Here is a 14,705-nt window from a genome sequence, read left to right as displayed (position 1 = left end):
GTCTCCCCCAGAAGCAAGTGCTGAACAGTCAGGCTAAAGGACTATTAAAAGCCCTATTAAGGAAAAAAAAAAAACAAAAAACAACCAACCCAGAAGAAGGGAGGACAAGCACCTTCCCTCATCTTCTTTTGCTGCCATCCTGTTGGAATCTGCATCCTCTTTCAGCCTCATCCCATCTTTCCTTGTTAGCAACTCTTTTCCAAAACACCCTATAGTCCAATCCAGAGTCTTTTTGCCTTCCTTTCTGGCTTCATGTCTTCTTGCTGCTCAGTTTCTGTCTGTGCAGGTGTGTCTCAATCTCTTGCTTGAAAACAAGCATCCCCAGCTGGCTATGAGAAGCCTCGTTCATGGCCTTGGACTGCATGCACATTTTATACTGCTCCGGGGTCAGCTCATCCACACACTGCTTTTCATGCCACAGATGGAAGAGACCCCTGACAGGCGTCCGGATCACGATGAGGTTGCTGTGAAGGTATTTGCGGTATAGATGTACATCTTCACCACCCCAGCCTTTAATGTCCAGATCAAAGCCACCTGGCACAAAGAAAATCCAAAATAAAACTAGAAATATGTCCTAGCAAACCTGGTGGTATCAAATGCAGCCCAGCTGTTCCCCGACTCCAGGGAAGCAGCCCTTTAAACCAGCCACACTGTCTCCCAACTAAAGTGTTCAAATTTCTTAGCTTCAAATCTTTCACCATCAGACAAAATCACTTCATTTATACTGGGCAGTGCTTAGATTCTGGTAACCTCTATAGCACTTCAGCATTGTCTGAACATCTGTCCAGAGCACTGCTGCAAATTAGAGGCATAGACACACTGGCTTAGGAAGGGGAACCTGATTACAATTTTCTGTGTTTCCGTAAAAAGGCAGCTGTATTGGAGTCTCTTTCTTACCTATATTGATAAAATCAGATCTGTACTGGCAAGTCATCCCAAAACCAAAGTCTCTCCAAAATCCAGTTTCTTTTTTAATAATCTGCATGGAGGGAAAGGAATGTTTATATGGGAGCAGAAATGCTTTCAATGTGAGCAGCAGACAAGTCCCGGAATATGGTCAGAAATAGAAGCGACTGCCCTTTTATTCTTTCCCCTGTAAATCCATGGCTGATACTGAGCCAGTTTTTGTATGTATCCGTTTCCACCCCAAAAGAGCTACCATGGATAACCCCCTTGATCTGGATCAATCAGGTTTTGCTCCACTCCTGCTGTTATAGACTAAGTGGAATGAAATCACATCACTCTCTGGAGTTTGCTTCTTTACAGGCAAAAGGTCCTCCAAAATCATTAGTTTCTCCAGGATTCAAATCTGACATGCTGGGAACCCAGGGAAGCCAGACTCTGCTGTAGAGTGTAGCAGATGGTGGTGTCTGGATTGTGGACCCAAGAGCTCTGGAAGAAAATGGTGGTTCTAATCTGATCACACAACTCACAGGTTTTGATTACCTTAATTTAGACAGAAATTAGGAAAGTGATAAGAATAGTTTTCCATTACAGAACTGCTAAATCCAGATAAAATTGAAGTCCCAAACTGTTAGGTGGTAGATATATATCCCATAAAAGCCTTTGTAATAACAAATGCATGGTCTGCTCTGCTGACATGGACCATAAAAACATTATGTATTACAGGTAGAAAATCAGAGTGGAGAGGAACCATGGCTATTGTTTTTAAAATCAGATATCCAAGCATAGACCCCTAAGATGGTAATTCATGTGTGTGAGTGACCTAACCGGTCAGATGTGCCCGAGTTCCAAGAGACTGGGACAGGTGTTTAAATCTAAGCAAGTCAGCAGTCCTTCACACTCTTGAAGGTCTGATCACAAACTTACCCTTTAGCAGCTATTTTGGAAAAATTTGGTTTCACTTGCAACAGAGATACAGGAGTTGAGGAGAAAATTCCCATGTCTGGATTTACAAATCCTCCACCAAAACCATCCAAAACAGTCTCTCCCAATCTCTTGTTCATGCCTCCCTTTTTTCTTTATAACCCTTGTCACTTCAATGACTTCTTTGTATTATTATTTTACTGCTCACGTTGCTATCCTTACTTCCCTTTCTTTTCATATTTCTCCTTTCTCTGAAAGAGCCAAGCAACTGCAGAAGCCAATTAAAAGGAAACAAGATTGAATCTGTCAGGTCTGCACTGTAACAAGAAATCTCCATAACGATGCCCTTACAGCAAGCTACTCGTATGCATTAGCATTATTATTTCCCATTAGTGCAAGTGGCTGCTGCACAAATCAAATTCTTTCAAAGATTTCTGAAGGCTTTTTTTTTTTTTTTCTCCTTCTCAGCAGCCAGAGCACCAGGACAGAGCACGAACACTGCCTTGTTTTAATGGCACAGATCTGGCCTTGTGCCTGGGAACTAATGCAGGCTGAAAATACAGAAATCTACATAAAAATGAGATTGGCAGTACTTCTCGAAATCAAGAAGCTTTTCTGACATAAGTATCACATTTTACGATTCAAATATTAGCTATAAATATTTGCACAACCCTGACAACACACTTTGTGGAATTTATGCTAACTTGAGAGCTAAACTCTCTTTCATTCCCTAAACATGGTGCTTACAAGCCTGAGGATCCCTGATGGTCTCTCATCAGGCAGAGAACTAACGTGAATCCCATGGTGTTAGCAGAACAAGTTTACTCTGAGAGAAAAAAAACCACACAAACCAACAAAAAAACAAGCAAACAAAAAACCCAACAAAACCAAAACCCCCAAAAAAAAAACATTGGAAAAGATTTTCCAGGCTCATCAGCAAAAGATTTCCTGGCTACCTGTTGGACAACACCGGGAGCAGTAGACAAAAATATTGTAGTTCTGCGTAGCAGGTTTTCCCCTGTCTGGCTGAAAAGGGCAGTGATAGAGCGACTTTGGTGGGCATCTGGCCTCCAGCCAGGGTCACACCACCACAAATATTTTGAAGTATTTTGGGTGGACTTTTCATGCTCTCATTCTTCATTTTTCTAGAAACTGCATCAGGCAGAGGCAGTGATGGCATAAGGCTGGACTCAGCCCCCCAGTGATCTTTTTCATTTGTGACTTGCTGGGCTGACAACACTCCTAATTCTTACCTACCAAGAACAGTAACAGAAGCTGGGATGCTGTAGTGACAGGGTCCCGTCTGTGACAGGGCAAGCGGTGCCTGTGGTTAGAGGGGTGTTGGTGGTAGGCTGGGTCCTGACCCAGGGGAGCTGAATGAAGCTGTGTAGCTAACTTATGGCTCTGGAAAGAAGCAAGGGGGGAGGTTGTATGAAGCCACCGCTCCTGTCACCCCTTTAAGCTTCAAGACGTTGCAATGCCAGAGCACAAGAGAAAGAACAGCATCTGCAGCAGTGCCAAGCAACAGCTCTGCCAGGAGCATTCGCAGGAACCTCTTGCCTGTGTGCTCTGCTTCTTCCACATCAAGAGATTCACCTGGGTTTAACTGCATGTTTTAATCATATACCTTTTGGGAATGGTTTTAAAAACAATGCCTTGTTCTCACACCAAAGATAAACAAGTGAGATGGAAATCAGTGGAGTTACGTGGTGGGATATCGGTGCCAGATTAAAGCCAGAAGGGACAGCTCCAAGCACGTCATTTGACTCAGACAACAGCATACATTTCAGGAACACCCTGTGAGCTCGTAGGCTGTTTAATCACCAACAGTGGGGTGGGAAAAGCCACTGTAGGTGTTCAAGTAAGTGGGGGAACAACTGCGACAGCCCTTGGAATTCTGTTTTCACTGACTCATCTAAAGATATCCATGCTTTTTACAAATGTCAGCTCTTCAAGATGCAAGCAAAGAAACTGTTTAGTTCAAGGAAGAAATAAGAGCAATATCAGGCAGGGACTTTCCCTGCAACACAGCACACCATGGAGGAATTGTTCACCAATTAGAAAGCCCCTTCTGGTGCAGAAGCAAACACAGTTTAAATTTATGTGCCACATATAAAACATCAAACAAGGGTTAAAATAAATGTCACCAAGACACTTCTCTGTGAAACATAACTGCAGAACTCACAGTAAGGTGACTGCAGTAGTTAATTTTGTCTGTGTGGAAGTCCCTGTACACAAGGAATAGGGAAATGCTACCCACGAGCACACGTGCCTTTTGAAAATGCATTGTCAAAAAAACCCAAACCAAACACCAACCCAGGCACTCAGAAGCATGTACTTACCAGCTGCTGTTCTAAAGATGGGATTGAATCATGGTGGCCATAAATTATACTGGGGTTATACTGGCTGAAGAGAACAGGATAAAACACCTTCTTCCCTGGAAATGACAGTAGGTTATATATATATTGGTTTTGTTTTTTTTTTTTTAATAGGGATAAATCACACCTCTCCTACAAGATGCTGTCCAGACCAGACCAAATCTGGACAAAGTTACACAATTTTTGGACTAAACCTATATTCTTTGCATGAGAATGTGAGGGTATACTTAACAAAAAGACCCTGTTCCAGAAAGAATAGGTGCTGAAGGGAAGAAATTCAGTCAGTGTGGGAGCAGGAGTGTTATAACCTTTTAAAAGCCGACTAGCAATAGAATTCTTATACGTGTCTTAATTAGTTCTCTAATTTTCAAGAATGATTTATGGCAGCTTCGTTACCAATTCAAAGGCAAGAATAGTCCAGTGAAGGCTGTTACCTAATAGGTAAAAATCTGTTGAAAGACAATACACTTCTGGAGTAGCAGTACCTGGCTGTGTGTTCAGTCTACAGGAGTTCAGGAATTCAGCTGTGAAGTATATGTCCACATCACAAAAGAAGAGAACAACATTGTTTCCTTTCCAAAATCGAGCACCAACATCTAATCCTTTGCCCCTGGAAAATTCTTCATTCAGCTGAATGAATGTGAAGTTCTTGAAGTTGGCTGACCTAGAAAGAATATATTCAGCAACTTACCTTTCCAGCTCTTAATACGAGCATCTAGTTCCTGTGTGCTCTACAAAATTGTTTGCACCTGCCTTTGGAAGACAACAATAAGTCCTAACAGTTAAAGCCACTTTCAAAATCACTAAAGAAATTACCAGTGTGAAGAAAAACAACCCCAAACAATAAAATTGCTGCACCGAGGTAAGAGCAGTGAAATCTGCTTTGTGGTTCTGAAAACCAACGTCACAAAACCACAGATTGGGGACTGTCAGGGCAACACTGTTTTTATCAGTGCAAAGGAAAGCTTTTCCCAATGCACTTCAGAACTTTTTGGCAAAGCTAAGAGTTTGGACAGCTAGCTTGTCCCCAGTTTACGGTACCGATCACTGTGTATTAACAGCACATGGCAGATATTCAGGTACTTACTTAGAGGTATTTTCAAGTATGGATTTGACTTCGTTCATTTGTTCTTTTCCAAAGTAAACTACAGTCAGATGAATTCTCCCATCCTGCTGAATGCCCATTTCCCTAGAGAACAGAGACAGACTTGTGACCCATCCCAGCAGTTGCTTTCTTCACCAGCCTACACCCACTGGCGGAGGCAGAGTAAGGTGAGCTTTGGAAGGCAATTCCTGGGGCATCGCTCCCTGGCATGGGTCCCTGTCCTGAGGAAGGGACTCACTGCCTCTGTCAATTGGGACAGAAGACTTGTCTTTCAGGCAGTTTAGGAAAAAGCTCTCTAAACTGTGTTTGTTACTTTAACAGGGGGACACTGTCAGCACAGGCGAGTTTTACAGAAGCTATACATGCCCTATCTCTTAACCTTGATCTTTGTAACAGATGCTACAGAATTCAGATGTTTAGTAAAAGTTTAACAAAATACCAAAATTGAAGTATCAATCAGAGCTCAAGCCAGTAGCCTAAGGGTAGGGCTAATCTGAACTAATGCTAGATATCACGCCTCACTTGCACAAAGTTCAGTCAGCAAGAGTTCACCTGTAATCAGCAGAGATCAGCATGATCAGAGGGTGGTTTCTCCCATCCTAAAACAAGCATCTATCAGATGGCTAATTTAGACATGGAGCCTATTTTTAGATGGCTGTAATTAGGCAAAACAAATCCCATTGTAAGAGTCATTATCTATTGCTAACACAGTATTTTCTGGGCGGCTATTTAAAGCTACATCTCATTTAAAATCTCCCTCTAAACACCATCTCTGTGCTGAAAAATAGAAGTAATTTAAAAGTAACTATCCTGAAAGTTCAAATGCATTTCCTTCTTGCCTAAATCTTTTCTCTACTAGGACCTGGCAAAGTGTCTGAAAGCATTAATTCCCCTTTTTCCTTAGAAATGTTCCCTTGCAACTAACATATGAAAATCTCATGTTGCCACAGTTGAGTGCACCCCAACAAGAGAGACACCTCAGCCAGATACACACAGATCAGAAGCCCTGATGACCTGAATAGAACTGCTTTTACTGCTTGTCACAGTGCCTTTAGCAGCCAAATGCCTCTCAGCCTCTATAATCTCAAAAATTACTTTAGTGGCACAACGAAATGTTAAGTAAAAGTGGTTTGCACTGGGTGAGGCCTTGATAACTTCTGAAGTTGCATCTCCCTTTCCAAGTAAGTAATAGAACAGGCAGCACTGGAATGGAAACCCACCTGAAATTCTGCATGAACTGCTGGAATTTGCTGGCTCTCTTGGCCAGGGGCACAATGACATTAATAAGGGTGTCAGCCATATTGACATTTTCATTCTTCACTTTCATCACTGGACCAAATGGCCGGAATAAAACAATCTTCTTGAACTGATGCTTCGTGTCTCCTTTGAAAGTCAGCTCATACAACGTGCCTTTGTCTTTCTCTGTGCGGTAAATCCCTGTGTGAAAATGAGAGGAGATTTTTGGATTGAAGCTGGGCTCCTGGGCAGGAGGGGGTGGGGGTAAGGATGCAGACTTCATGTCCTACCACTGAGCTGAAAAGGCAGCAGAGACATGAAATATTTACTTTTAAACCAGTACGCAATCTAGCATTGTTTGGAGGAGGCTGTCACTCTGGCAGGGACGCTGCCCTGGCTTGCAGGAGCTATTTGGTATTCTCACAGGCACATCCCAAGGCTTGTCTGAGCCACAAGCCCCCGAAGGTTACCAATTGCTCTCAGTACAACCCAGGAGACATACTGTCCTTATTTTTCCGACTGTTCCAATTGCACACGGCAGGCATGCATGCAATGGCCATGCAGAAAGACTGCAAAAGGCAGCCTGCCTCTCTAATGTGACTGATTAGGCCAGCTCCCAGAAAAGCAATTTCCTGATGAGCACATTCACTTTCTCCTTTCTGGGAGAAAGGAGAAAAAAAAGTCCTGGAAAGTCCTCTAATCAAACTATGAAAACCAGGCCCCAGCAGCCATCAACGTCACCCATGGCAGATAAGGACTAACTCTCCTGATGCTCCAACTCTCAAGAGACTTTCTTCTGTGGCAATGATGTCTGCTTCTGGGCAAGTAGTGGTCTGCAAGGATGACACGATGGAATTTGTCAGAGTAGACCCAGGACATGATCCTGGAGACTGTATGAGACATTCTCCAAGGATATTTACTTCATACAAGCGAGTACTTATGTCCTGTACGGAGTGAACTTTTAACATACTCAATGGGTGAAATTGGTGCTATTCTGAGGGCTGCACAAACTAGTTTTGGTTATGCCCCACAGAAACACTATTCTGATACCTTAAGGCAAAATTGGCAAAAAGGCCAGTATAGTATAGGTTTTACCCTTCCTAAATGATACTTCAGTCCCTACAGTGCATACTGAAATAAAGTGTTTTCATAGTTAGATCCATTAAGTTTAAGAAGGAAAAATTAAATGCTAATTTTAACTCCTTGTTAAGCCAGTGCAAATATCCTAACAACCTTATCAATAGAAGACTATGATTGAATTGCTTTCCATCTCTTGCAGAAACTCAAGAGACAAGCAAAACATGCCTGGAAGTAAACTTCTCAACCTGTTTCTTCTTTTTGTCTCCCCAGCTGGTTATGAAGAACAGTTTGACCAAAATCATGTTTTGGTTTTCAATCTTAGTCATTCCCTGATGTGTGACATTGCTGTGCATCTGACCCATAGGCTGTCAGCTCTGTTCATGTTTCTTGTGAAGATCTGGGTCAAAGGTTTCTTTGAACCAATTCACAATAGCTCTTCATCTTTTACATTGGTATGTCCAGAACATCCAAAAGATTAATGAGGTGTGATTGTATCTGGCCAGAGTTCTGATGACTGTCTTATCTTCACTATCATTTGGTGTTTTAATCTTAATGAACACTTCAGTTGGTTAATACTGTATGCAGATTTACTGATCTGTTCCCTTTTTATTTTTAATATAAGATGACTCAGCAAAGGCTCCAATCCTCCTTACAGCACAGCAGATGAATCTAGCAAGATAGCAGCTCTGTCATTCTTTTACTGAACCTTCCAAAGCTGTGCCCTTCAGTCCCCCTAGCTTTCTCTATGCAGTCTGCTCAAGGGGCAGACCATGACCTGCATCTGTTACGGAGCTTGACATCACCTAACGATCCCTGCATTTCCTTCTCCCAGTGGCCAGAGAACAGAAACCTGGGCCTTTGGATTCTGCCCACCCATGGATTCTTGCAGAAGACCTGCTGATGATCCACGTTGCTGGGTGCATTCCTTTACTCAGGCAGTTTTTGAACACGGGTCTTGCTAAGGAGGTTTGCATTGTGGAAGGTCAAGGTAGCCTTTTGACATCAAGCTAAACAAGAATCTAAATTAAACCCGATTTACATTTTCTCTAGAGAGAAACAGATAGGACCGTTTCACATGTTTGACCCGGTGCACTGACATTTTTCATAACAACAAAGATCTAAATTAAATTAACCAATATCTACCATGCAACATCTCAAAGTCCGTTTCTACATCCTTTTCCACTACAACCAAGAAACAACCACCCCACAAATATCACTTCCCCTGAGACATGCACTACATTTAGTGGAATAAAGCAAGCTTTGCCAAACAAGCAAGAAGCACCTCAGAGCAGAATGCCTGTTGGGACCTGAGGGGTTCCTCCTAGCACTATACACAGATTGGAGGATGCATCCAACCTGCAGTTTTGTTCTTATTCAGGACTTCTACTACAGCTAAAACCAAACAGTTTAGGGGAAGGCAAGATTCCCTTTGGCAAGGTGGCAACCCAAAAATGTATAATCCTAACATTTTACCTTTAAGAGAATTAAATGCAAGTAAGCAATATGGTTATCCTTGATAAACATTTAAACTATTTGCTTTCATTTTTTAAGCATCTTCATTTCAGAAGCAGACACCAAAGTGATTTGCTCAAGGTTAGGCAGCAAGCCTTGGAAACAAGCCTGGATGTCTTGAGTCACTCCGTGGACTCACCCAGCACAACATCCTGCCTTTCACAAGACTTTTCCATTTCTGAAGGCACTACTTCATTCATGCCACCAGGACTTTTTATGTGATATAGAAAGATGCTTCAAGAAGCCCCAATTCTAAGAGAAGCCAATTTTAGCTTCAGCTGCACAGATTATAGATTTCAGTTCTCCAACCATCAATAGAAACACTCCCTGGACTCGTGCTTATCACTTACATTCCACTGGATGCTGTAGGAACCACTGTTATGGTTTATCAGCATTCATTATGCCCATTTTAACTCAATATTACAGTGGCCTTCCCATTTCAAATGCAGTAAAACACAGCATCTTATCCTTTGCAGAACATCATCATCCTTTCTCCCAGTAAGTTTCCAGGGAAAAACTGCATCAGGTAGCCCACCACCAGTAGCTGTCAATTTAAGAAAGCAAAGCTATTCCTTTTCATTTGTCTCTGAGATCTTACTTAAAATTCCAGACACTAGGCAGCCACGTACTTCAGGCAGGAAAACTTATTATACAGCATATTTGACAGTGCCGTGGCAGGGCACTTCTGAAACAATCCAGAGATTTTTTGGAACTGTTCCTGTTGAGAATGAGTATCAGCAGGCAGTGGTTGCATTCACTTTTGGAACATACCACTTAGGCTCGGAGTCTCCAACTCATTATCTTCATCTTTGAAAAAATGAATGACTTCCAAATCTATTCAGTTCTGCAGCCTTTTACACAAATTAATGACCAGATCTGTTATTGTGCCCACTGAGCAACTGCCTACATCCACAGTCCTTACTTACAGTCTCCAGAATTTTCTGATCTTTTCCATGTTGTTTTTTACTAATTCCTTGTGGCAGAAAAACAGGTAACTTGGTGCAGAAGTGAGAGAAATAAGGGGGAGAGGGCAAGACTATAGAAGCTGAAGAGCCCAAGTGCCTCCATGAAGAGAGATGCAGAGCAGAGCAGCAGCCAGATGGATATGTTTCAGGCTCCAGGGAGAAGGTGTGGTTCTCTTGCTCTTGAATAAGAAAAAAATGGAAAATTCCACCACGTGTCAGCTATTACTCCTGGAAAGAGAACTATCTGAGAGCCCTATCCAAATTTCCTGTAACAGCAAATCTGCTGAGAAGTTTAGCTCAGATATAAGGTACTAGGGTCACAGTCTGATTCCCCTCCACAAGTGGTTCTGTCTAGAATCTGCAGAGGATGCAACACTTACTTAAAAACATAGCCCAGCTGGAGACAAAACATTTCTCTTTAAAGGTAAGAAGTGTTTGAAGAAATATTTTCCCTCTGCAAAGACAAGAATAAAGGAACAAAACAGAAAAGAGGAAGAGATACATATGCTAATCAGACTTAACTACACCACACCACCACACTACCTGTTGGCACGTGCTAGCATTGAACTGGTACTGGAAAACTGATAGCAAGTGACCCACAAGAACAGATAAATCCACACAAGACACCAAACCACACAAGATCAACTTGCATCTCTCTATATGCTAGCAAGACTGGGAATCAGTAACGCATGAGAAAAGCCAGTGTCAAAAGCTTTGCAGAAACAAAGCCACAAGTCTCACATACCAAGAGCAGCAGTTCAGGTTTTGGATCCTGCCTCTGCCCCCAATTACCTGACTTTCATTTCAGCACATCCCTCTGGCTAAACCTTAGGACAAGGGCAGTAGTCCCACCTTTAGCATAAGGGATGCATACAGCTTTTGTATGCTGTTACTGCTACAGCAGCTGGAAAATAAGAGGCTTACAGGGTTAAGTGGGTTTACTTTCAGTGCAGACCCGAGCCACATCTCCCAGAAAGCTCCAGCTACCCTGGGCAGCTCCAGAAAATGAAAACTTTGCCAGCTACATAACGCTACTCGCAGTTGCCGAGTTGCTGGATTCCTACAAAACTGCCAGAAGCTGCCATGGAACCCAGCCTGTTACTAACTTCTTGTGTAGACAGTGGCACCTGCAGAGCACTGTCTCCAAAACAAGTTCTGAGTCCAAACCATACTTGAAATGCAGAAGCAGAACAGAAAAACCAGTCCTCCCTTCTCCAGCTCAAGTTATACAGGGCAATGGGTTTATTTGTGCTTTGACCAGCAGTTTTTTGCCATTCTTGGAGAATGGAGGATGGGGGAAAGACTGCCAAGAGATGAGAGAGGCTTCCAAAGGAACTCTGCAGAGAAAGCTTCTGCCAGGTCAGCTTTGTTTCCAGTCCTGATGCACGGATCCCTGCATTTACAAATCAGCTTTCACTGCTGAGTAAGAATGAGAATTTGTTACCTTGCACCTACAGAAGCAAGGACCGGCTCTGCAGGGAAGGACACAAAAAAGGTCTCCTGAGCTGGGACTTAGCTGCACGCAGGGCTCCAGTTTCTTGAGTTCCAAGTCGTGTACAGAGCTTCCTCCCTCTTCATTATTTTATCACGGTGTGTGAAAGCCAACCAGACCATGAGTGCATGAAGAAACTCTGCAGAACCAGCACTGCAGTGTGTCCCTTTCCCATGACTTTCTGCAGACCAGAAGGACAGCACTAGTACTCGGGCAAAGACCCTTGACTGTGCTTAAAGGCAGGCTCTAAAGGCCTGCAACTGCAGGAAACATCTTTCTCCCTCTCCCCATGAAACATTGCGGCCTGGCCATTCACTCCTTGCTTTGTCAGATACGAGGCAAGCACATGACTAGAGATCTGTGAGCACATGTTGCCAGACACTGTGAGAACTGGCAGGCTCTGCTGTCCCAGAGTCCTGTTCCCCAGGAAAGGCACCATTTTGCAGTTGTCCCTGAGACAGCATCGCTGGGCCACAGCGCTAACACTGTCCCAGACATCTGTGGCCTGAGATAATGCCCGCCCCCCTCGGCAACAGTCACACCAGAACCCCGCACCAGCACGCTGTGCACTTTCTAACCTACATACAAACCTTCAATGAAGTCGGAGGCTGTGTACAGGCGGTGTTTTGCATTGCCGTCCCCCTCTGGATTGTTCAAACTCCCAACAGCTAACTCGATCACCTCTATCAACTCATCTCGCTTATCCTTCCTTACAGGTTTCTCTTCTGGGTGGCGCGTCAGTCCTGTCTCCAGTTGATACACTTTCTGCAGGGTGAAGCTCTCAAAGGGCACGGCTGCATACTCCGTGGACAGCTTCATCCCACTGTGCACCTCAGCTTTGTCTATTTGGGAATGGAGGAAAGCCAGCAGGTTAGCCTGGGCCTTCTCTGGGTTACTGGGGTCAAGCTGAATGTCCAAAGGGTCTGGGTACTGGTCCTGCACGTTCTTAAGCTGCTTACTCCTGCCCTGGAGCTCAGCCTTCAACTGGGAAATTTGTTTCTTCAAGCTGATGATGTAGTTGCGGTGTTTCTCTTCTCGTTCTTGCAAAATGGCTTCATATCCCTCCTTCGCAGTCAGACTGTGCACCCTGGGCAAGGCAAGCTGCTGGTTGTCACCCTTGGGTGTGCAAGCCAACATATAAACAATAGACACCGAGCAACAGGCCACCACCAGCAGGCCTGCAAGTCGGGGGAGAAATAGGATAAATCCTCGTCGGAGCATTGTCTCTCAAAAAGCAGATTCTAACCCCACACATGCAACAGTTCTTACATCCATGCAGTGCCACAGAGGCCCCTGGACGTGGAATACTCTTACACAGATGCATGTATGTGCAGGAACTGGCTTGTCAGCGCTCTTAAAATGTGTGCTCTGCCTCTATATTGGGCTCTCTCTGGTGTTTAACCAGCAGGACCAAAAGACAAGCCGTGAAGCAGACAGGACTCCTGATCCTCATGGCAACACCTACACTGCTGCAATGTGATCAGCTGGCGGCTGATGGAGCCTGAGGATCTGAAAGACAAATGACAAGGACAGTCATTCAGGCACATTAGAATTTGGTCATTCAGTTGAGACCATTGAGAGTATTCTAAGAATTTACCTTGTTTCTCAACTCCCCTGGTACATCTCAGAGCTGTGAAGTGCTTCTGCTATGACCCAAAAGGTACCAAGATGCTTACATTGGGAATCTTGTATGCATACATTTAATTTTAATAGCACGGCTTGGCCCATTGCCAATTAAAACCTGGTCTAGCCCTCAAAGTCTGCCATGCTTTAAAAATACTAGGAAGCTGTCATCTGTTACCTTCTGGTGAGATGTTAACATGCCCCATTCATCTGACCAACAATGGCCCTTCAAGCATTCTCAACTCTTGAAGCACCCAAATTCTGAAGGCAGTCAGTCCCACAGCTGCCACACATATTTCAGCTTCCAGGCATGTTTTTCCAAAAACCAGGTGGCAAATGAAGCCTGACCTGGAGCAGAAGTTTGACAACCAAGAAACCAGAAACTGTTATCAAGGCCAGTTGCTGCAAATGACACTGAGGCGTCCTACCAGATACTCCCATAACCCTGAAGAACTAGGGATAGGATTTTTTTGGGAGCATTCAGATCAGGTCTTACTCAAAATCAAGGGAAGCTTTGTTTCCATCTAGGAGGCTGCCATCATTGTACACTATGTTATAATTTTAATGGCCGCCTTCTGTTTCCCATAATGTTATGAAGGGTCTTGCAACAATGTACTTTGAGTGACTGAACACGAATATTGATCTAGCTGTAAGCTACACTGAAACAGTTGAGAATACTACCAGTGGGATTTTCAAAATCCCTCAGTTTTGGCCCAGATCCGTGCTGATGCAAGACACTTCACCATTTAATCGGCTGACAGCAGACTTAGGCCAAGGCTGAGTAACATCCTAGATTACACTGTGATGCTGCATTGTCAGACTCAAACACAATCAAATTAACCCCTTGATGCTCTCCCCTCAGATGCACATCTGACATTATGACACTGCTTTTGACAGCAGAGATTCATAGTCCTTTTAGTCCTTGCTGGCAGACCCTTAAGTAAAAACAGTTTGCTGAGTAACACTTTCAGAGTAATTTTCAGTTATTTATCATCTGAGTCAAAGTCTTCTGTAGGACTTAACTGCTACGTGACTTACCCCGCCCCTCGGCCTTGGTTGACTATTACTTTACATACAGCAGTTATGCAGAGATATTTCTGATCTTTAAACTGATACCAGTATTTTATCAGTTTTCAGAATTTCTAGAAAAAAACCCCAAACCAACCCACAACAGTTTTAGAGGAGGAATTGAGGGGGTTGGAGTGAGCTATAAAAACACTACTGTATTTTTCTCAAAGTAATGCTGAATGACTGTTATAGTATTCATAGGATTCTCCAGAAAATGTCAGCATTTCAAAGGAAGGATAGTTGATGCTGAAGAAAATATTCAAGCAGCAAGAAAAAGGACAGGATGAAGTTGGAGCCCTTACCTTTTTGCTGTGATCTCTTTGGAACATCTTGGTCTGCTACAGCTACTTCTCAGCTTGCCACAATCACTCCTGTTTATCTTCCTTCTTATGCCCTTCCCAGAAAATGCATGTACTATA

General features: G+C 43.4%; 1 protein-coding gene across 1 annotated transcript; it reads right to left on the bottom strand.

Annotated features, from left to right (window-relative positions):
• Positions 1-250: 250 nt before the first annotated feature.
• On the bottom strand, positions 251-12,816 carry CSGALNACT1 (chondroitin sulfate N-acetylgalactosaminyltransferase 1; the record flags this gene model as incomplete). Its single annotated transcript, XM_084263584.1, has 7 exons — positions 251-534; positions 898-979; positions 4,170-4,264; positions 4,691-4,869; positions 5,293-5,394; positions 6,531-6,747; positions 12,186-12,816. 7 exons carry the CDS (start codon positions 12,814-12,816, stop codon positions 251-253), a joined length of 1,590 nt encoding a protein of 529 aa, XP_084119710.1.
• Positions 12,817-14,705: the final 1,889 nt, after the last annotated feature.

The sequence above is a fragment of the Gallinula chloropus genome (genome assembly GCF_964237585.1).
Source record: "Gallinula chloropus genome assembly, chromosome: 4".
In the NCBI taxonomy this organism is placed as follows: Eukaryota; Metazoa; Chordata; class Aves; order Gruiformes; family Rallidae; genus Gallinula; species Gallinula chloropus.
Note: the sequence above shows the minus strand (reverse complement) of the source record. Positions and strands in the feature narration are given on the sequence as shown.